The sequence below is a fragment of the Lissotriton vulgaris genome, chromosome 1_1, assembly GCF_964263255.1.
Source record: "Lissotriton vulgaris chromosome 1_1, aLisVul1.2, whole genome shotgun sequence".
Classification (NCBI taxonomy): domain Eukaryota; kingdom Metazoa; phylum Chordata; class Amphibia; order Caudata; family Salamandridae; genus Lissotriton; species Lissotriton vulgaris.
Genome location: NC_141685.1, coordinates 809,213,412 through 809,237,525, shown reverse-complemented (window position 1 = coordinate 809,237,525; position 24,114 = coordinate 809,213,412). Strand labels below are relative to the sequence as shown.

At 46.0% G+C, this 24,114-nt stretch overlaps 1 protein-coding gene across 2 annotated transcripts in view; it reads right to left on the bottom strand.

Annotated features, from left to right (window-relative positions):
- Positions 1-24,114, bottom strand: part of SERPINC1 (serpin family C member 1) — a 57,650-nt gene that overhangs the window by 5,565 nt on the left and 27,971 nt on the right. For both annotated transcript variants that reach the window (XM_086956821.1, XM_086956831.1), the window contains exons 2-6: positions 22,031-22,397; positions 21,021-21,236; positions 14,514-14,651; positions 9,208-9,601; positions 7,748-7,812 (exon numbers count right to left, since the gene is read on the bottom strand). In XM_086956821.1, coding sequence (XP_086812947.1) covers positions 7,748-7,812; positions 9,208-9,601; positions 14,514-14,651; positions 21,021-21,236; positions 22,031-22,396 — 1,179 coding nt within the window. In that variant the 5' untranslated portion in view covers position 22,397. The remainder of the gene's footprint in view (positions 1-7,747; positions 7,813-9,207; positions 9,602-14,513; positions 14,652-21,020; positions 21,237-22,030; positions 22,398-24,114) is intronic.

Sequence of the window (24,114 nt, the reverse complement as noted above, 5' to 3'; positions counted from 1 at the left end):
TTGACACCCAGATCTATCTGGAAACCTCCTCCATTGATGACATTCAGAGACTCAACGACACTCTAAGAGCAGTCCAACACTGGCTATCAATAAACCACTTAAAACTCAACCAAGACGAAACAGAAATCCTCCTCATTTCCAACATTGAAGAGAACCCACAAATCATAGAATGGCTAAAAGCAATTGATGTTCTCAACGGTAATCTCACCTTGGCTAACTAGGTAAAATCATTAGGAGTTACCCTAGTCTCAAAACTTGACTTGGACAAACACATTAAGAACTCCGCAAAGAGTGCCTTCCTCAACTTGAAACTACTCAACAAAATAAAACCCTTCATCCCGCCCAAGGACCTCAAACAAGTCACTCAATCACTGGTGCTGTCTAGACTCGACTATGGGAATGCAGTCCACACTGGTACACCAAAATCCCACCTAGCCCGCCTCAAAACAACTTTCAATGCAGCAGCCAGAATGGTCACCGGAGTTAAGAAATATGATCACATCTCAACCGCACTCAGAGAACTAAACTGGCTCCCAGTCGAAATGTGTGCCAGCTTCAGAACTACCTGCCTCACGCATAAAGCCCTCCACCCGTGGAAACCCGACTACCTGGCCCCCAAACTCAAGAAGGCCGGTCAGACAAGGAACCTCAGGAGCTCCAACACCATACTACTCATCCCTATGAAAACACGCCAACAAACAAAAGCTGCCAGTTCCTTCACTGGAAATGCGCCCAAAATCTGGAACTCCATCCCAGCCGATATCAGGACTATCCCTTCTTTAGTAACATTTAAAAAACACCTAAAAGACCTCTTCCTCAACCGTTCCCTCTCAGACCAATAGCAGCAGCCGAAGCGCACAAGCCTGCACACTGCAGTACCTGACACTGTGTCATGAAGAAAATAAAACACCAAAAAAAAACACAAGATACAGAGGGGTGAGAGTATAATGACCCCTCTTCGACCTCCCGCTCAATAGCTTAAATCTCACAAAAAGAAGAGGGATAATAAAGCTACGTGAAGGTAGAAAAGTGTGTGGGAATGCACCAACTTTGTAAAAATTGCCCTCACACACAGCAAGCTGTGTCATGCTTCATCGTGGGGCTGCTAACACACCTCTGCGTCAGCCCAACACTGGAGGTGGAGCAATAGGGAGGGGAAGACAATACAACACAAAGTGTAAAGTGTGAGATCACAGGTGAGATAATGGTGCAGAAAAAGTGATATGAAGTGATATAAAACTGGTATCAGGGAGTCCTTATCGTAATTTTATTAGGTACCCTGTCCAGGATTAAAACAAGAACGTGGATTATAGGTTGGGAAGCTTATAATGAGACACCAACCCCTCCTCTCTGCATAGGTGTCGACATGTTTCAGCTAGCAAAAACTAAAACCCCAGCTTTCCTCAGGACTCTCACCACTGTGAACCCTGTGTGCTCACCCTCCCTCCTTTAAATCCAGAGGAAGAAGGGGATATCACCTTTAGTGGAGCTCCTCACTCTTGGAGACAAACCAAGTTTATTACATTTTTAAACTCGAAATGGCGGGGGAGTGAGAACAGCTCCCTATTAGCACTCTTGCTTGCAAGGTCAGCTGTTGCTCATCGTAATCCGTCTCTCCCACACCGCCGTGTAGAACGTGTCATGAAGACCTACCTCCTCCCCTCTCCCCGACCCTTGCAACGTTCCCTCCTCCCTGAAGGAGGTTCAGGGAAAGACAACGTGCACTCAACGAGGTTATATCAGTACTTCCTTACCTTAATGTTGCACAGCACGCTGGTACTACCGAGCCAATATTTATACTACTGCTGTATTGTGTGACTCTCACATTAGAAATGTTGTAAAGCACTCCGATACCCTCAGGTCTGGCCAGCACTATATAAAACTCATTAATATTTAAATAAATACATCTGAGATAGTACAAAGGTCTACATCCTTCTTAGGTATAAGGAAGTGGTGGTAGTAATAAACAATTCCTACTTTTGAGGCTGTAAACGTTTTGATGGCTCTTATGGCCAGAAGGGCCTGTACTTCCTGCTGCAAGTTGGGCATGTGGTCCTCTGTCAGCCGTCTTAATGGCAGTGGAAGGTGTGGGGGTAGAAACAAAAGGGAGGATGTAGCCTGATTCCCAATTTGGAGGACCCAATTGCCTGATGTAATGACTTACCACCTTTGAAGGAAAGGTCGAATCCTGCACCTGACAGGGTGAATGTGTGCATCAAAGGGCACACAAAAGAGGTTTTGTAAGTAAGGGTAACAGCTGGGAGATAGATCTACCTGTTGTCCCTGATGCCCTGATTTATCCATGTGAGCCACGACCTAAGCCACACTTGGCTGGGAGGCTACTGGGCTGGGGGCTGACATTGGCTGTATGGGAACCCCATATCATATCCAAAGGGGCACATATTTTGCTGGAACTGTCTGGAGGGGAAGACAGTACCAAGACACATGCTGTGGCACTGCTAACCTTAAAACATTCTAGGACTGAGTCCTCCGTCTCACCAAAAAGGCAAGAGCCATTGAGTGGCATATTCATAAGGGATGCCTGGACATCCCATGAGGAGCCAGTAGACCTCATTTGGGCATGGCACTGAAGCCCAACACTCGTGCCAATCAACCAATCTCGGCAGTTGGCAGTATCCAAGCCACAGAGAATATATATGTATATTTTTTTTTTTGGTAATCAATCTTTATTTCGGCCGTTGGCCATCAAAGATATACAATAAAACATGCATAATCATTATAAAATCAACAGAGAATATTATAAACTTTGCTACACTACTGTCATCCTATACAGGTTGGGTCAGAGATTAGTTAAATAGTAATAGAGGTTCTGTAAGTGCTTGATAAGACTGGAGAACATTTGTCTTCACCTTCATAGTAGGCAGTTTAAGGGTCCAGTACTTCTGTGCACTCCAAATAAGCAAAGGATGATCTTTCTTTGGTGGCAGGGCTGGAAGGAGAAACAAGACCAGTAACTGGAGAAGTATCCAAGCCACTGTCATCTTGTTACCATCTCATACCACATTTCCTCATCATATTGAGGAACAAAAAAATCCCCTTCATCAAAATTGCCATTGTCAGAGTCAGTGTCAAAAAATCAATGTAGAGTTAAAGCACTACTGTGTGATAAAAGCAAGGTATTAGAATTTGAAGAGTTGACGGCTGCCTGCCCCTGGTGGGATCAAGTCAAGGCCTCAGTCAAGGTTGGAGTTGATTCTGCAATGGATCAGTCAGCATAATCAGTTGTGAATCATCCTACAGCATCAGTGGTGCCAGGATCAGCTTTGATGCCAAGGGAACCAGTTGAGCGGGAGGTGGCTGACCGAAATCATTGCTAAGCCCAAAGTGGGTTCAAGAGTCTCAGATGGCGCTGAGATTGGACCTTGAAAGTAAAACTAGTCCCTAACCAAAAATGTAAAAATGTACTAGGATCATGGGTTGCTTTGTGATGCTAAATCACCTAATAGTGGATAATTACCTGTACTGATGTAATAGGATTAGTATATTTAGAACTGTAAAAACAATATAATACATATATGCAAATATATAGACTTCACTAAAAGACTTTATTGTGGTGATTGCAGATCTTATTCTTTGAGTTGCAATGCCAAGATAGCAGCCAAACCAGGTAATGTTTCAGCCTGTTTATTAAATATGACAACATTTACAATGGTATGGAGATCTAGAGCAATAGAGAATGGTATAAAACATTTCTTGTATATCTTAGAAAAATCCCTAAGAACAATAACGAAGTGAAGCTCAATCACGGCTCACCTGAATTGCTAATGAAAGGGATTGTTCTTTTATCGGTATGCCTCTTTTTCCGTGTCCAATTATCTCCGTTATAAAAAATGGACCATTATATAGTAAGTAAAAACTCTGCTTTTGTATTTTTAAGGACACCAATATATAGTGTTAAACCTATTGGTGGATCCAACAATCATTTTTAATAAGGAATTGTACTGCATAAAAAGGTACGTTATAACAAACGTTCAATAAATATTTAAAATTCAAAGGTTGTTATATCAATACCCTATTTATGAATCCTGATTGAAAAATCAATAATTTACTTTCAGGAAATTCCACGGTTTTACTCAAAAAATCAACTATAAGAATTTTTCCCATTTGAAACACACAAGGGAAGCATTGATACATTTTAATAGGTGGGTCTAGAAAAAATAGGATCATGTGGGGTTTTGTCCTTATAGCTTTGTTTTTATTACATGAGTTTAGTTTTGGGGATATGTAATGATGCATATAGCATCATGGTTAATAATGGATATAGTATGTTGTTGTTCCAATTTGTGTTTTTATAACTAGAGACTAATATTGTGACACACTGTATAAAAATGTGAAAATGTTTTGTGATATATATATATATATACTAATATATTGTATTGTTCAATATCAAATTTTTTTTTTAAACTGAAGAAGGTGGTTGATCACATCGCACCGAAACGCTGTGTCGACTTTTTGTGTAGTTTTCTCGCTTTCTTGATCAAAACAATTGTATTGAAATAATGGATTGTTTCCTAGTGTGTTTTTAAACATATATTGATTTTAACTATAATGATGAATAAAAATTGATTTTTTATATATTTTTTAAAACTTTGTGTTTTGCATGTATGTCTCTAGTACATGTTTGTCTCAAAGATTATATGGTAGAAGAATATTCGATAATTCTCTGTATTGTTGTGAAATTACTCAATTAGTATAACCCCTTTATCATCACAAAGCAACACATGATCCTAATAAATTTTTACATTTTTGGTCAGGGACTAGTTTTACTTTCTAGGTTTATTACCCCGTCCCTATCTTGTAATATAGGGTTTCTCCTGCCGAGATTGGGCCTGCCAGCGGACTTCTGACTAGAGGCGCCTGTGGATCCTTGGGGCCCAAAGACACATCAGAGGGAACCAGTAAAATGCTGAATATGTGCTGTTTGACCTCCTTAAAGACCTCCATTTGCTGTGTTGTCAACTATAGACCCGGAAATTCGGAGTACATCGGATCTATGCTTGGCATTGACTCTAATGGAGATGGAGAGCAAGAATGAGTGGCATGTTGATGTCTTTGCACCTTCTCAGAAGTTCAGTAGTGGCAGGAAGGGGCAGATTCCCACTTAGGTTTCTCATGCTTCTTCTTGGAATTACCTGAAGATTTTGACTGCAATGAAGATCTGTCACAGGAACAAATTTGGGAGCAGGAATGGGACTTGTCTTTAAACCTTGATCAGTCATGGGGTGAAGTCTTCCAATATTTGCAAACATAAAACTTTTTCTTGCAGTTGTGTACGGCCTTTGAATTCAACTGTGTGCGCTCATCACAGGTCTGGGAATCGTGTTCCTTCTGACCCCAAGCACGATGGGCATACCTTGTGATGATCTGTTACAAATTCTCATTTCAACAGTCCCTGCATGGATTGGACTCTGCTGTCTTAGGAGGTGATATTTTTTTCTTTCACACTGGAAAAAGTTTGCAAACAAATCTTGAAAATACTAAGAAGTAGTACCGGATCCAGGCCTGAAGCCATGGAAAGAAAGGAACTGACATCAGAGCGCATGATTGGTGATTATATCCAGTTCTGCTCATCACTTCCAGAGCAAAATGATGTTGGAGCAGACCCACACACCACCTACCGGCACTTGCTCAGGAGTACTGTTTTGAAGTTAATGGATCCAGTCTAACAGCTGGGAATTATTTACAACTTTTGGAATCTATGCAGGGGCGTAGCTTCAGGGGGATCAATCAATCAATCAATCAAAACATTTGTAAAGCGCACTACTTACCCGTGAGGGTCTCATGGCGCTGGGGAGGAAATGCTGCTACTACTCGAAAAGCCAGGTCTTGAGGAGTCTTCTGAAGCTCAGCAGGTCTTGGGTCTGCCGTAGGGGGATGGGGAGGGTGTTCCAGGTCTTAGCGGCGAGGTGGGAGAACGATCTGCTACCAAAGGTCGCTCTTCGGACTGTGGCAAGGGCGAGGTCGGTGGAGCTAAGCTGGCGGGTGGGGGTGTAGAAGCTGAGTTGTCTGTTGAGGTACGCTGGTCCAGTGTTGTGGAGTGCCTTGTGCGCATGGGTGCGGAGCTTGAAGTTTATCCTCTTGTCGATGGGGAGCCAGTGCTGGTCTCTCAGCTGGGGTGTGATGTGGCTGTGGCGAGGGATGTCAAGGATCAGGCGTGCAGAGGCGTTCTGAATGCGTTGAAGTTGTTTCAGGAATTTGGCCGAAGCTCTTGCACAGAGGGCTTTTCCGTAGTACAGCCTGCTGCTGACGAGGGCCTGGGTGACCGTTCTTCTTCGCTGGGGAGGGAATGCTGCTACTACTCGAAAAGCCAGGTCTTGAGGAGTCTTCTGAAGCTCAGCAGGTCTTGGGTCTGCCGTAGGGGGATGGGGAAGGTGTTCCAGGTCTTGGCGGCGAGGTGGGAGAACGATCTGCTGCCAAAGGTCGCTCTTCGGACTGTGGCAAGGGCGCGGTTGGTGGAGTTAAACTGGCGGGTGGGGGTGTAGAAGCTGAGTTGTCTGTTGAGGTACGCTGGTCCAGTGTTGTGGAGTGCCTTGTGCGCATGGGTGCGGAGCTTGAAGTTTATCCTCTTGTCGACGGGGAGCCAGTGCTGGTCTCTCAGGTGGGGTGTGATGAGGCTGTGGCGAGGGATGTCAAGGATCAGGCGTACAGAGGCGTTCTGAATGCGTTGAAGTCATTTCAGGAGTTTGGCCGAAGCTCTTGCATAGAGGGCGTTTCCGTAGTCCAGCCGGCTGCTGACGAGGGCCTGGGTGACCGTTCTTCTTGTTTCTGTTGGGATCCACTTGTAGATCTTGCGGAGCATGCAGAGGGTTTTGAAGCAGGAGGATGAGACGACGTTGACCTGCTTTTTCATGGAGAGGGTGGAGTCGAGGATGAACCCTAGGTTGCGTGCGTGGTCGTTCGGTGTTGGAGCTGTTCCCAGTGCGGTCGGCCACCAGGAGTCGTCCCAGGCCGAGGGGGTGGATCCGAGGATGAGAACTTCCATCTTGTCCGAGTGTAGCTTCAGTCGGCTGTTCATCATCCACTCGGCGACTGCTTTCATTCCTTTGTGGGAGGGGGAGGTGTTTGGGGTGTTACACCTCCCTATTAAATGCATTAATTAAAGGATAGTTGGGTACAGGAGCTTTCAGTCGGGTATGCTAAGGTCTCTATTGGATTTCACCTGCAGTTTTTAAAAATGCTCACTCAGACAGAAACCCACACACACACATATACTCATCTCTGTGTTGAGGGTCTTAAAATATGCTTATTTTACAAAATACTGTGTTTTAAGTACCCTTAACAATCGGCACTCCTTTCCCTTTCCCCTATCCCTTAAGCCCACCTCATGTGCTGCTTCTAATATAATGAGTTGCATGATATGCCAGTGTGATTGTCGGAAAATCTGAGGCTTACACCCCCCTACTCTTAGTGACCAAGCTACGCCCCTGAATCTATGGTTAGAAGTATCTATCAGAAAAGACTGGCTAACAGATCATACTATGTTTGAGCACCTGTAGTCCTGTAGACCATCTTGTCGAGTCAGTTCTATCACTGGCATTCCATTAAACTGTATTGCCCAACACAATATTGTGACACATGTTTGCGCTTTAAATGTGTGAGATCATGACTTTCGGGGGCTATTGATTGACCTGTGCCCCACACTGAAAAGATCCTCCACAAAGGATGCCTGTGTCTTCCTAGCTACACAAATACAACACAAGAACACAGGCCACAATCAGACACTTACCTCGAGGAATGCTTTGTGAAAAGCATCAGAGACGTAGAGATCTGTACGGCCACCTGAAATTATACCTAAAAAACAAGAGCAGAATCGGCATCTAATTTCCAGACTTAAAAGCAAGCATGCAGGCTGGGTGATGGATCAAGGGCCATACTGTTTACAGAGACATTTCACATGAGCACATTGTTATTCCCCAGCACAATCTTGTCTTGCTTCACATCAGATTGCTTATTGCATTTGAACAGTAGGCATACTACCTACAACATTCTGATGGTATTAAGTTGTAGACATACTGCAATTCGGCACATTAAGATTATATTACTCATTGCAACACTTCACTTGTCAAACAAGGCTGAGATTTGCAATGTAAACTTCTCAACTGTCTTGAAAGTCATCTATGTACTCTCCATGCCATATCAGTGGAATTCTGCACACCATTAAAATGCTAATAACATAACTTTAAATAATATACGTGGCATGTGCAGATGGCGATTTCCTTTTCATTCGTCTGGAAATTACCTTGCCACGATGCAGCTCCTTCAAATGTGGTCGTACATGCGTTCCCATTTCCATTTGACAGCTAATATTACCACCACCAGAAGCACAGATCTCTGCTCTGGTGATCAGTGCTTCTGCCAGTTTAGTAAAGTCTATTTACCCTATAATTTTTCTTTATCGTATGTCAGGGACCACAAGTGTATAAGACTACCACCCTGGTGTTCTGTCATCAATTTCGGACATGGTGAAACAGTTTTTGCCTGTGGTAGGTCTATACATCAATTCTGATGCAGGATCACTCATCAAAAGTTATACGTCTATCAACCCACTTCAGACAACATGACTAGAATGTTTGTCAGTTTCTCTATCCCACTTTGACCCTTCCTGCATACTACAGCCAGAACTTTGTAGGGAAGATCATGCATAAATATGTTATCCAAGCTGTGGCACTCTCTCCACCTGCCACCTATTATTCCTTCTGTTTTCGCTTCACCATCTTAGACATAGGAAACAGAAGAGGAGCAGACCTGTAAAAACTCTCTTAGCCTCAATCAGTTAATGAACAATCATTATTCGGTTTCTTACACAAAAACCATAAAAGCAAACATTAACCTTAGCCTCAAGGATTCCTCTCTGAGAACTCAAACAATGCCAAACTCTGATCAGATGAGGAACCAAAATCCAGGGTCACAAGTGCCTGTTTAGTATGGATGAACACTGAGACTGGAGGCTTCTCAGACAGCGACACCATGCCCGGAAAATCCTATTGTGTACCAGTTGGGCAAGAAGATGGGAACATCTAGGAGTCAATTTTCTTAGATTAGAAGGTCCTTTCTGCCAGGGCAGCCAAGAGAACAATAAATGCATTCACTCAACTCCTGCTAACCCATAAGTGGGGCTAATGGGGAGGGTCACACTCTTGTTCAACCGGACACTTAAAGAGCAGTACCCTTGTGCTCCACACTCACCTGGCAGCCTGGCCGCTTCCGGGTTGAAGAGATCCACCAAGCCCATCTGCTGTAGCTTCTCCTTCAGGCTAAAGCTGTCCTCAATGCGAAAACGTGGCATGTAGAGAGACAGTGTGACCTCATTCAGGGTCCCCAGCCAACCACCCAGCTTGTCGACCGTCAAGTTCCGCTCTACGTCCGACAGCTGCACGTCATGATATGGCAGCACCAGCACCATGGTGATGTCATCACCCTTGTAGGGCATCTCCAGCACCTGAACCTTGTCATCTGCAAATGTGCCATAGCGAAACTGACTCTCCTGGTACATGGTTGGGGTTTGGCAAGTTTGCCCGTCATGCATGTGGAAAATATCAGGCTTTGTGTTCTCTGGGTTGAATGTAGATTTCCAGAGGCCCTGGGTGGGTCAAAAAAGTAGAAAAATGTTCAACTTAGACTTTTAAGGTTACAATTTGGTGCAATCTTTTCTTTATTTTATGGCCTAATTGCATATCAATTTCATCGCCCAACATGCAGAATGAATGGTGAGAGAAACCGGATTGTCTCAATTTCCGCAGCGGGGAACACTTTGTGGAATCAGGCATTGCTTTCAATAAAAGAGACAAATAGATCAATTGCAAGCCCCTCTTTACACAGTTAGGGAGCAGTCTCGGTGCACCTGGATGTCAGCCTTTAACCAACAGAACTTGTGCCTCGGAATCCGGCTACCTTGCTCATAGACCAGACAAAAGTTTGTGAATGTGGCACTTTCTAATACAATAGGTTCCAGGGCTTAGGAGACTGTAAGTCGGTATTCCATGATCAATTACATTGGGAGACATGACATCACAATAAATACATCGGGTGTAAGTTTACATCAGCAGTGTTTGCATCAGGATTGCCTTTTCTTTGCCTCATTTATGGTAAGTGTATTAGAAGTGTGTGTATGTGTGAGTGTGTGTATGTGTGAGTGTGCGCGTGCGTGAGTGCAAGTGCGTGCGTTCATTGTATGTGTATTTATTTTACATGGGTAAACCTTCTTATTGAGTGTTTGCCAGTGGTTTCGCAGCTAATATTTCACAGAAAAGAAGTCTAACTGTAAATTATTTCCCATTAGTCACAGGGATTAATTCTTTTGCAGGGTATTTAACTTCCATACATGAATTATAAAGTTAAATGTATGTTTAACATAACTTTTCGTCTTTGTGAGGAACTGGGCTGTTAGTTGAGGGGGTGGAACCTTGTTCAAGCAACAGCCAAAAGCCTCTTCAGGGTGAACCACAAAAAGTCACTAAATTAACCTGTGATTAACCTGCTGGTAGCTTGTAACAAAAGCAATCAGGCTTAACTTAGAGGCAATCAATAAAGCATTGACGTAACACACACACAGTAATAAAGTCAAAACAAAACACAAGAACATTCCCAAACCAATTTAAAAACATAAAGTACAGTTTAATACATCATCTGAGACCAAAATGACAAAAATCTAATCAGTAAAACCAGAGTTTAAAGTGAAAGCTCGCTCCTAAAAGATCAAAACGCCAACCGTGCAAATCTATTTGTGCAAGTATAGGGCAAAGTCAAAAGTTACAGCCGACTGCGATAGAGTGTGGTTCAGATACACAAAGTGGATTGGGCCCAGTCTCCGCACCTTTTTCATGGAAAAAGGCCTGAGAGGGTAAAGATTAACATGGGCAAAGAAGCCAGCAGTGTCACAGGAGGTCGTGTCGTCTTCAGGGGAACTCCTGGATGAAGTTGTGGTGGAGATTCCTATGTTTGGACTTAGACCCTGAATTATATCAGGGCAGATGGCCTGTAGTTCTGCAGTGGGGATGAAGTAAATTACTCCGTTCACATGACGGAGGGGCCACATGCCTTGTTTATAAATGGCCGCTAAGCAGGTGGTCATTTATAAAGGTATTAGTAGGAACCGCCGTCAAAGGCCGTTCCTGTCAACACATGTTACTCTGTGCTACGGGGCAGGGTCAGCAGGATGCAGCCCTATAGCATAGAGTAATATTTTTTGCTTTCACTGATTAAGGTCCCTCATCACCAGGTTTTGCCTAGTGGTGAAAGACAGAGAAAAATGGCTACATGTTTGTCCATATAAATTGGGTGAGAGTTCACTGAACGGCCCTTACTCGGCCGGACCGTTAGAGACGTTTGGCCATGGAGGACACAGACTAGTCTCTGCCGTGATCAAACTGATGGCCCACCCGAAATGAAATTGGGTGAATGGACCTCTATGTCTGTGGGGAGGGAACTCCGGCGCCACAGCAATGAAGTTCTCTTCCTGCCAACATATAAATTAGCCCCTAGCCTTTTTTTTGGAACTTTCAAATCTCCAGCTAGACAAAACTGCAGCCTGTAGCCGTTGATGGCTCCATGAGGCGGATACCCCTTCTACGAGGAGCTGCTGAACAAGATTTGCTGCTGTGGAGAAGAACGTAGTGGAAGCTAACTTAAAGTCAGGCCAACTTGCGATGCACCATGGGCAGAGTGATGAGCAGGTATGGTATTTTCCGGTCCCCTCTTGGTTCTCAGAGCACTTTCTGGCAGAAAATTATCTAAGTCCTAGGTTTTGGATTTGGGCTAACTAGGCACCTTGAGCACCACTTCCAAGGGTCCAGGGCTGGAGAGGCATGAGTGGGAGGGTCAGGACTCACTCAGGCAGGGACCATGTGCTGGTGCAAGATGGTTGAATCCTTTTCTGTCCCTGAGGCACAGATCAGGAGGCAGGACAACTAGTCTTTTGAGTCATCCTGGAAGTTCTGAGTTCAAGGTGGAACTAAGGTCTCAAGCAGTAGGACAGATCACTGGGGCACAGGCAGGCTAAAGGAAACAAAGTAGTCCTTCTTGGTGCTGCAAGACAGTCTTCTGAAGTACACCACAGGCCACAGGAGCAGGCAGTCCGGACAGCCCTACTGCAGGCCCAAAAAATAAACTGAAGAGTGGATCTGAGGGTCTCATTTTTATACCCCGTGACCACTTTGAAGCAAGAGAAAGTTATGGTGCCTTCCCCCACAGAAGTGTCTGGAATTTCCTGACTCTCGGCCCTCGCTCCAGCCTTGATACAGGCACAAAAGGCTAGTGTGAAGTTCTTTTTTTGAGAGCATGGCACAACCTATTGAAGTGCAAGTGGGGCTGTTCACAGCTCTACCCCATATCCTGTCTCAGATGGCCCATTCAGGCACACTGAGTCCCTCTACTGTGTGGCTCTCTGGGAGGAATATATAAAGGTCAACTGCCACTCACAACTAGTCATGTGGAACAGGTTGCAGACACAAAATGGTGAGGGCAGCAGAATGCCAACTTTCTAAAAGTGGCATTTTCAAATTGGTGATATAAAATCAGACTTTACCATTAACGAGGATTTTAGATAACAATCCCTCAGACACCAAACATGATTTTCCTACCTTCTCCCAACCAAAGGTTATAATTTATTAATTGTAATAAGGTAACCCAGAGTTATCCTATGGGAGAGGTAGGCCTCACAGTAGTGCAAAATAACTGCCAGGATATGTAAAACTTAGAAGTACGTGTCTAACCTTTTAAATACTCTGCACCTTGCCATATGGGCTATTTAGGACCGCCCTTAGGGTGGCATGTGTAACATATGTATTACAAAGGGAGTTTTAGGCTTGGCAAATAGGTTATTTTCCTTGTAGGGTGCAATGGCAAGCCTGGGACACTTAAGTGGGTAGCACAGTAAGGGCTGGAGGCCCACCTGTAGCATTTAAGCTACAAGCCGTGGGCATATGGTATATAGCTTTACTAGGGACGTATACGGAAATTAAGTATGCCAATCAGATGTAAGCCAATTTTGACATGTTATGGGAGTGAGCACAAGCATTTAAGCACCGTTTACCAGTTGTGAAGTGCACAGAGTCCTATGGCTAACCAAAACTAATTCAGAAAAATAGGAGGGGTAGAGGCAAACTGTGGGTGACGCAGCAGAGACGGCCATGTCCGACAGTCTTTCTTTCTTTCAGTGCTGGAATAAAATGCTTTTACTATGACAGTGCTGCTCTCAGACCATTAATCAGCACACTTGACAAACTCACCGTTTCAGGCCCATCCTTGCTGCAAACATCTAACCTTGTATCCTTCCTAGTGTATGAAAATAAAAATGTAAATGCAAAACCCTCACACTAAAAAGCTACACTGTCCCACACTGGAATTTATTTTCCTTCTTTGTAGAGGTGCAACAAAAGAAGACCACCTTTTAGATTGCATGATTTTAATTTCCTTACAATGCACTTTGCATTTAAAATGTGACTTAGAATATTCCACACTGTTCCATAAAACAGATTTGCAATAAGAGCACATTATTCCCAACAAAAACATACATTTCTTAAAACATTAAGACATATCTACAGTCTCAGACAAACAATGAATAGTAAATGGATGGTTCTCAAATGCTCAAGACTTTCTAAACACTACTAAAAATATCTAATTATTTAAAGCATGTAATATAAAAAATACATAACGAGTAGCCGGTGTATGATGGATTTATATTGCAATCAACAATCCTGACACACTGGTTCAGAGATACACAGAACTGGCTGCTCCAGCACAGATGTATAATTCAAAGACTTATAAACTCAACTAAAGTGAGAGTGATCATGCACTGTATTTACCACAAAGCATCTGGGAAAATGTGTGCTGCTATGCAAGACAGTGTGCCCCTCCCCCTTTTTTTAAATAAATGTACAGGAGAGTGGATTTATGCCTTGTACAAACTGGCCCCAAAAGACACCATAACAAAGTGGAAAAGAAGAATGGAGAGAGGAAACGGAGACAATTGTTTCTTTGCATTTTGATGTCTACCTTATGTCAAGTGTGGCAGCAAGCAGCAGTATTTTGTGTTGTGGTTTTTGACTTCATGTCTCTGGCTTAAATATCAGAGACAGCAAAGCACAGATGTCTAAAAACTTCAGGACTGGCTACCCCAGTGAAATGTGACTTCTGTTTCATTCCTCTCGCTTGTAGCAATGTTGCAGGTTGTATGTTTACCATATTGAGGTGAGGAATATCAACACGTACAAATATTGACTCAGCAATATTGACTAGCAATATACTGTCACGCTAAGTATTCATAAAGGAAGTCACTATTCTTCACTACTGTTCCACTTACCTTGAGGTTATGTTGGTAATCAATACTGTGGAATTGTTTAAGTGCAGATCATTTGTTAAGCTTTAATATCATGGTAGGGCTCTGTGTTACTTCACAGCATCACCCATACACCTCCTTAGATTTGCATGTTACTGAAGGTGCTGGCTTAGGCTGCCCACAGGAGGAAGCCCTCCCTAAATGCAAGGCTAAGTACCTTGAAGTAGATGGTGTTCACCAGCACCAACGTGGTGAGCTCCGTGATGGCGCCCTCTGGAATGACATCAGTGATGCGCTTCTCAGTTTTGTTGGCAATCCAGTCATTGATAATGGACCTCGAAAGTTCAGGATTTTCCTTGGAAGGAGAAAAGAGACTAATTAGCTGATCATTTCACTGCAGTTTTTGCCAATATGAATCCCAATCACTTCTGCCACTCTGACACAGCCTCCACAAGCACAAAGTCCCCTAGCCCACATCTGGTCTACAATAAATATGCTTCGTACACTTTGCTGGAAGAAATGTTTCCTCCTCATAGCAACAATCTCGGAGGGGAAGGAGGAGATGCCGCAATACCTAGAGGTGGCGACCTTTCAAACGCCATGAACCAGGTTCACATCCGGGTCTCGACTCAACATCCTGTGGTTTGGGGCAAATCACTTCCTCTCCCTGTGCCTAAAAATGTGGCTGTAGAGAAACCCATATATGAAGGCCAGGGCTGACATAAGATATGGGAAGTGATCATGGCCCTTGGAGAGTTGCCTAGTTCTGTTGAAACGCGCTTCCGTCAGGTTTGTGCTTTTAAAAAAAATGCAGAGAATGTGGCATTAATTCGGAGACAGAAAGTGTGTAGGAAAGAGAAATGGAGGAGGAGATTGGAGAAACACCTGAGGAGGCTAAGATCACAAAATCACATTCATCCTTTCTTTTTTGTCCCCCATTTTATACATTCTCCTTTATATTGCCATCAGTCCCCATGTTGGTGTGGTCTCCTGTTCAAGAATTGAAGAGAGCCAAAGGACTGGCTTTTTATTTGTGCAACTTTGGAATCCGATTCTGGTATAATTTGTATCTATTGATGCCAGCTGTCGAGCATGTTGGTACCATCGGGAGGATATTAAGACACTCTCAAGGATGAGCATTAAAACCATCCTAACACACAGCTTCAGAATCTTTGTTAGCTTCCCAATCAATCAGGGATTTGTAGAACGTATTACTCGCCCGTGAGGGTCTCAAGGCACTGAAGCGGGGGGGGGGGGGGGGGTATGCAGATCCATTTCAGTCGAAGAGCCAGGACTTGAGGGTCTTCTTGAAGGTGTTCAGGGAGGGAGCGCGTCTGCTGTCTGTCGGTAGCTCGTTCAAGGTTTTTGCTGCAATGTGGGAGAACAATATTCCTACTGCTCTGTGGATGTGTGGGGTTTCAGCTAGTGCGAGGTTGGCAGATCGGAGGTTTCGTTTGGGCACATGGAAGTTTATTCTGTCGTTGAGGTATTTGGGTTCGGTTATGTGCAGGAATTTTCTAGGCTTGGGTCGGGATTTTGAAGGGGACTCTTCTCCACAGGGAGCCAGTGGAGTCTCAGCAGGTGTGGGCTGATGTGTTTGGGCCGTGGCATGCCGAGGACGAGTCTGGCCACGGTGTTCTGTATCGTCTGAGTTTGCGGAGTAGGGATTTGTTGTTGCCAGCGTAGAGAGTGTTTTCATAGTATGGATGCTGCCGTCTGGGGCTCAAAAGACGGTGGTCCAAGCCATGATTGTGTCAAAATTGGAATAAGGAAATGTCTTATAGCTAGGGGCCAACATGGTTGTCATTCACAGGATGCAGGTGGTTCAAAACGCTGCAGCCAGACTCCTATACCAGTTTCCTAGAATGACCCCCATGAGTGTGTGGGTGACTGTCTTCCTGGGTGACTGTCTTCCTTGATTTAGGGGGATCCATTTGAAGGTCTTTTGAAGGATGCAGAGGGTGTTGAAGCAGCTGGAGGTGACGGCGTTGACCTGTCCGGTCATGGCGAGTGATGAAGCGAGTACGATGACGAGGTTTTTGGCGTGGTCCAAGGGGGTAGGAGGGCTTCTGAGGGCGGTGGGTCACAAAGTGTAGTCCCATGCTGAAGGGGTGGTTCCCCAGACGAGGACTTCTGTCTTTCCCGCGTTGAGTTTTAGGCAGCTGTTGGTCATCCAGACTACGACATCTTGCATTGCTCTCTGGAAATTGAGTTTTGCAGTGGCGGGGTCCCTGGTGAGGGAGAGGATACGCTGGATGTTGTTGGCGCGGGAAACGATGTTGAGACCGTGATGTCTGAGGATGGCTGCGTGGGGGGCCATGTAGATGCTGAAAAGGGTCAGGCTCAGTGATGACCCCTGTGGGACTCCGCAGGTGATTTCAGAAGGGGGCGGAGAGGAAGGGTGGTAGTCTGATTCTTTGGCTTCTTCTGGTGAGGAACGATTGGATCCAGTTCAGGGCAGTTCCTGGTATGCCTGTGTCGTGTAGTCTGTGGGTTAGTGTACTGTGAGAGACGGTGTCGAAAGCGGCAGACAGGTCAAGGATGATGAGGGCTGCAGCGTGGCCTTGATCCAGAAGGGCACGGATGTCGTCTGTTGCAGCGAGTAGGGCGGTCTCGGTGCTGTGGTTGCTTCGGAATCCGGATTGGGACTGGTCGAGGATGGTGTTCTCTTAGGTGAATCATGTCAGTTCCCTGTTGAATGCTTCTCTGCCACTTTGGCTGCGGAGGGGAGGAGTGAGATGGGCTGATAGTTCTTGAGGTCGATGGGGTCACAGTGGGCTTCTTGAGCAGGGGTCTGACTTCTGTGCGCTTCCAGTTGTGAGGGAAGGTGCCTGTTGTGAAGGTGGTGGTGATGGTCCGTTGTAGTTCGGGTGCGATGGTGTCCGTGGCCCTGTGGTGGATGTGTGGGGGCCCAAGTGGATGCATTTCATGGTTGTGGCGGTGTCCTCGTCGTGATTGGTCTCCACTTGGAGATGGTGGGCTGGCGTCTTTGGAGGGCTGGTGGTCGGCTGCGGTGTCTAGTGGGTGGTCGACGAAGTTGTCGTAGCGTTTCCTGATCTTGAGGTGGAAGTAGGTTCTGAGCTTGTCGCAGAGGTCTTGGGACAGGTGATGTCTGTGGCTTCGCTGAGCGGGTTGGTGAAATCCCGGAAGACACTGAAGAGTTCCTTGGAGTTGGCAAGAATTTTGTTGTGGATGAAGTTCCTTTTGGTTGTTCTGATTTGGTTGTGGTAGTCCATGATGGCGTGCTTGTAGGTGGAGTAGGTATCAGTAGTCTTGGTATTCCTCCAATTTTTCTCCAGACGTCTTTGCTGTTTGCCGGGGTTGCGTAGCGGGGAGAGCATGTCCGCGCAGCTGGAGATCCAGGTGTGGAGTCCTGTGGATGCTATATTTGCGTCGGATGTCCAAGTGGGTGCGTCTAAGGTGAGGCCGGAGTTCAGTTGCTCGTCGATAACCTTGCTCCAATTCCTTTGCAGGGGTGGTTTCGATGCCTTGGGCTTGTTGACGGTGAAATGGACGAAGTGCTGGTCGGTTCATGGTGGTTGTGTTGTGTGACTAAAGTGAACATTGCTACCTGCCGTGAAGATGAGGTCGAGGGTGTGTCCTGCTCTGTGTGTGGGTGTGGTGACGAGTTGGTGGAGTCCGATGCAGGCAAGGTTATCCCAGAGGATGTTGGAGTTGGGGTCGCTGCGGTTGTCGAGGTGGAAATTAAAGTCTCTGATGAGTATGTAGTTTATTGATGTGATGGCGTGGGGTGCAATGAAGTCTGTGATGGCGGTGGTGAAGGGTGTCCGGGGGCCAGGGGGTCTGTAGACAAGGGTTCCTCGGAGTGTGGTGTTTGGGCTGGTCTGGATCTGGAAGTGACTGGTGTTCGGTGAGGGGAAGGTTTCGCTGGAGGTGGTGAGGCGGAGGGCGCTCTTGTGTGCGATGGCGAGATCCCCCGGGCTGTTGGGGCGGTCCTTTCTCAGGATCTTATATACGTCCAGGATGGTGGTGTGGATGTCAGGGTCGGAGGCGGTGTTGGTCCAGGTCTCTGTGAAGAAGGCAATGTCGGGCTAGAGGGAGTCGAGCAGGTTCCAGATTTCCATGTTGTGTTTGTGCATGGAGCGCACATTGAGGAGGATGCATCTTGTTGTCGGGTCGGGGTTGGCGTCGGCTGTATTGGAGGCCGGGGTGGTGGTGAAGGTCTGATGGCAGTGGAGGCAGGTGAACTGGCCGTGGGTCGAGGTTGGCGAGGCCTGTTGGCAGTCTCTGTGTCTTCCAGGGTTGAGTGCGAGGAGGGTGTCGTCATCGTAGCAGTGGAAGGTCGCGTAACCAGGGTTCCTGGCGCTGGTAAGGTCAGGTCACGGACGGGTGCAGATGGGCTTGCCTTAGGTGCGCCAGTGGCACGCCCACTGCGTGCGTCCGCTGCACAACAGCGCAGCTGCGGCCATTAAGTAGGGTAGGGAGGCGGGAGTGGGAGTGGTGTCGGGGGGAGGGGCTGCAGGGACTACAGCGGCGGGAAAGGCTGTATTCGTTTTACTTTCCCCAAAAAGAAAGAAATAACCGGAGTGAGACCAAGTGAAAGAAATAAAACAATAAGGAGAACTAAGTGAGCAGGGGTGAGGGGGACACCTGGCGGGCAGGAGACTCGATCCCCTATGACGCTGTGATGGGCTGCCGGCGCGAACCCTGAAGATGGGAGGGCTCTTGTGCTGAGGCAGTGCGGCGGTGAAAGCCAGACATAGATCTCATGGTGCATAGCTAGAGGTCAGCAGCAAATAGCCAGTTACTATCTAGGAACAGTTTGAAGCAATTCTAAAACGCAGTAGTCTGTTTAGTCTGGAGGCATTTAGTGCAGCATGTTAGTCTTGACACTCTTTTTTGGTGAAAAAGAGTAATATAATTGACAGGTCTTGGGATATGCTGGAAGACAATCAGATGGCTTGTCAACAAGTCATCACGGGGCGATACAGGAAGCGAGTTGAGATCAGCAGAGAAGAAGAAAAATGAAGAGGAAGAATGAGAAAAGACCAATGAAGAGAAAGATAGAGAGAATGAAGATGAAGATGAAAAGGGACTGCCTGCACCTCATCTGCATATGATGTTATCATTACTGCTAAGGCTCAGAGAGTAGTTATGCGATCTAGAAAGCCAGCCCAAGCTTTCGGCTCATTACTGTATGGAAGTCAGGCATGATTTTAGCATGAGCAAAAATACATTTTACTCTTCCCTTATTTTTTCTTTCTAACATAGGGCAAACTTGACCCGCAGGTATTGTAGCACTTTACATGAGCATCAGTTACATTACACAAGGACACACTTATTTTTGTGGCACGGGGAGATTAAGTGATTTGCCAGAATCACCGAATGTTGGACCAACGGAGAGATTCAAACCTGGTTCCCCAGTTCCAAAGATGGCAGTTCTGGCCATTACACCTCATCCTCTCCAGTGGTCGGTTTGTTTGCGTATGTCTAACACTAATGATGGCATGTGAAACTTGCAGAAGCTAGAGCTAACTGATGAGGGAATTTATTCTAACAGATTAGAGAAAGGTGACTGTGATGACAGAGAAAGGGACTGCTGGGCAAGGAGCTTCGTTGTTATAGCATAGGGTGAATGTCATGCCTAGGTTTCCTCAGGATGATGTCGGCCATCTTGAACAGGGGTACAAGTGATCTCAAAGATGAGGTGAACAGAAATCCTGATGGCACTGATGTGTCTTGGCCTACAAGTTTGTGGCCTCAAGTTGTTTAGAGCAAATGTGTGTTCAGTCTAACAACTCAAGGAATTTGGCCACAAAACAGCCGACATTATTTGGTGTATTAAAGGCGTCCAGGAGGATTACTTCTGTTGCTTTCGCTGGAACAGTCACCTCAAACACCTTTATCCTTATTTCTCAGCCCAAAAATCGTTTTATTCCATTTAGTATATCTGTCGTCAATGCTTGTCCTCCCATTTTCTTTTCTTAGTAATATAACTCAGGAGTCACACTTACCCCCTCCAATATTGTACTTACCCCGCTTTCACCTTTTATTATTTGTTTTACTTCTTTTACTTTTCTGGAGCGCCACTGTACCCGGGGGCATCAGCGCTCTTTATAATGTAACAAAAAAGTGCTGTCTCGCAATACTGGAAACATTAGAGGAACAATGGACTGAGCTGAGATCTTCCATCGGGGACGGCCAAGGAGGTGAGAGGGAAATGGAGGAAGGGTTTGGAGCAAGGAGGCTGAGAGTTAGAGGGGAGAAGCAGAGAGGGGCTAGCCGAGGCGGGAAAAGCGAGCTGGGGAGGGAATTGAAGAGGGGAAGGAACCAGAGAAAAGGAAGAAGGAGTATCGGGAGATAGGGTCAGTCGGGGAGAGGAAAATGCAGAAAACAGGAAGCGAGGGAATAATTTGCGAGAAGCAAGGAGTTAGATTATCAAAACAGCAGGGTGGAGGTGGCGAAGGGGATAAAAGGTGATGTAAGTAAATTGCAAGGGGAACAGAAAGGGGGAAGGAAGGCAAGGGGAAAGGAGTATGGGTAACAAGCGAGGAACAGGAATGATAGAGATGGGGGACAGGAGGGACGAAATAAGGAAGGGAGGTAGTAAAAGAAGAGGTGGACCAAGTAAAGAGGTGGGAAGGGGGGGGAGTTGCAGAAAGACAGACGGTGGTAAGGGAGGGGAGGAGTGGAAGACAGTGGAGGGGGAGGGATGAGATGTGGTAGGGGGGACAGCCTCTAGGCCTGGGATTTAGAGCCTTACTTTGAAGTTGAGGGGCCAAAGTTTGGCTCCATAGACAATCTCACTGATTTCCTGGTAGGTCTGGTTGAAGCTCAGGGACTTGTCGCCGAAGAGGCGGTTGGCTGATGAAAGCTCTGAGGTCTTGTTGGCCTTCCGGTACAGACGGCAGTTAAGTTTTGCAAAGAAAAAGTGAATGTTGTCAGAGGCCTTCTCCGAAAGTGAGTCAAAGTGGAAAACCTATGCAGGCGACAAGAAGAGAAAACCAAACAACGGATTTCACAAACAGGCTCAGTTTTGGAGAACTTCACATTAGACCCATTTACTTATGTTCAACATCTGACACAGATGCTACCTCCTACGTCACCAGAGACGTCACTTGCAACCCCCAATTCTAGTATGAAACTAGTTTTCTTCTGCCTTAAAAGCAAACACCCCATGGTGCTTTTAGCTCTTAACTTTAGCTGCTAACTCGTCCTGTAAGAGACAATCTTAGACTACAACCTGTTCCCTTTCATATGCTATCTCTCACACCTTAAGAGATGTTATTTACAATATTTCTTAACTTGCAGCGTGAAGTGAGGACTGTTATACGTAAGGCTAGTCACTTGCTGGTGCTAATTGCTCATAAGATGCTTCAGATCATATTGCAATCAGTAGGAGTCACATCTCATTCAGCCTTCTTGAGGTAACATCTCATTCAATAAAAGATCCTCTTTCACCTCTAAGTGATGCCCAATACAGTGAGAGACATCCTCAGCCTGTTTAAAGTGATAATTCATTCTGTATGAGACATCATAAGCCTGTAGGACTTGAGACCTCATTAAGTAAGAGAGCCTCTTCCTGCTTTATGTGATGCCTCCTTCAAGAAGAGACACCCCTGGCATGTTTGAGGTGACACCTCGCTGAGTAAGAGACACTCTCAGTCTGCTTAAGATGACATCTTGTTTAGTTAGAGACATCTTCAGCCTGAATACAGTAGATGCCTCAGACCTATACTGCTGAGAAGATTGGCCTTTTTGGACTGCACTCACCTTCATGAGCTCCTTCAGAGTGTTGTCACAAGCCCCAAGCTTGGTCATGGTGAAAGCTTGCGAGATGCTGAGCGGAGACAGGAAGACATTCTCATCGTTCTTCTTGGAGTCTGCCAGGAGCTTGTAGAAACTGACAGCAAATTTGGAGTTCGCCTTAGACAGCTCCCAGATACGGGGGTTGGTGGCATCTGGGAGTTTCTCCTGTTTTTCAGGCTCAGCTTCCTGGAGCAGCTTCTCGGGGTTACGGTAGACACACATGGGGTTCACTGGGATGTCTTTGAGCTTGGCCACGCAGATGTCAGGGTACGCTTCCTGGGACGTCACCTCGCACCAAATGGTGGCGAGCAATACGAGTAGGAGACGCATCCTGAATTCAGGAAGGGAAACATCTACATCAGATATCCAAACATTCCCAGATTTATAGGATCCTAGATTTCAAAGCGCAAAGTCATTCTCTCTAAGGTGCATCATACTGACCAATCAGACAGCGTTCAGACTACCTAAATATGGCTACTTTTTTTTGGTTTGTACTCCAATCTCTGACACAGCAATGCAATTTATAGATTTAGAAAGATATGGAGTTGAACAAGGTAATCTTCTCACAGGAATTGTACAATGTAGGGTGCAGATCTGTCACTGTAAACACCCAAGTATATATTATGATCACCCATGAAGGTATTACTGCTACAGAATCAACTAGGCCACAACATGCTCGATGGAAGGTGGTAACTTCACCTGGTAATACTACATCTAGTGGCAGAAAACAAGTCCGTTTGAGCCCTACAACCAGTGCTCAGTTTGTGAAAAACATAAGTGGCAGGACCCTCGTCAGAAGCCCTCAGCAACTTGCCCTACCTATTGCCTCTGCCACCTCCGCCAATGACAGTGCCAACACAACTACTAAGCATCACACTCCTACAAGTGTGACAATTCAGACTATTCCAGTGCCCCTACGCTATAAGAATGACTTGGGCGGCAGCTACTAGCCATTTTTCATGTCTATTGAATTGATAAACAACTGTTGTTGGGCTCATCGTTATTCGACAGACAGCGACACTGTTAGAAATGGGGGCCTCTATTTGGAAGGTTGCTACCCTGTCCAAGTAGGAACCCTTCTTCCTAGTTAGGATAAGGGGAATACACTACTGAAATAAACCCTGATCACCCCCTTGGTAGCTTGGCATGAGCAGTCAGGCTTATCTCAGAGGCAGTATATGAAGCATTTGCACATAACCAACAGTAATACAGTGAAAACACTACAAAAGGACACCACACCAGTTTTAGAAAAATAACCAATAATTATCTGTGTAAAACAAGACCAAAACAATAAAAATCCAACATACAATAATCAAAATATGCACATTGCAAGAATAACCTTAGAAAGGCAGTGTCTTGAAGTCAGTAGCTCCGTCCGGTGCTACTGTGGTCCTGAAAACAACCAAATCCAACAGTTTTGGTCGGCCACTTTGGTGCAGACCGGCATCGGTGTCAGAAGACTTGTAAACAGTACCTCTTATTCTGGCTGACTGCTGCGGTGTGGGCTGGAGGTGGCGATGGCGGTCATCGAGGCTGTGGTGTGAAGCAGAGTGGTGCGGCATGCCGTGCCCTCAGGTCGTCTGCAGGCAGGGGCTCAGTGGCTGTCGTCCAGCGGCGTTGGTGAGACCAGGGCTGTGGTGCAAAGCGGGGAGGTGCTCGTCGCGGTGCTGATGGTCTTGGTGCAAGCAGTGGCATCCGTCAAAGATCGGTGGTCGATGGGGCTGGCGTCGGTGGTACCCGGCTTCGGGGTGGGATGGGGCAGTGCCTCGTGTAGATTACGAGGAGTGCCCCCAAACGCCGGTGCAGACCACAGTGGCAATGTCAGCCGGCAATGGCGTTGTCTGTGAGACCAGGACAGTGGAGTGAAGTGAGGCGGTGCGGAGTGTGGTGCCACAGGTCACGGCTCAGTGACAGCGGCAGTCGTCGTCATCAGTGAGACCAGGTTTGTGGTGCAAAGTGCAACAGTGCCCTCTGCAGTGCCTTCAGGTCATGGAACCACCGGCGTTCTTGGTGCCGGTGTCGGGTTGCAGTTTCCATCTGTGGCTACT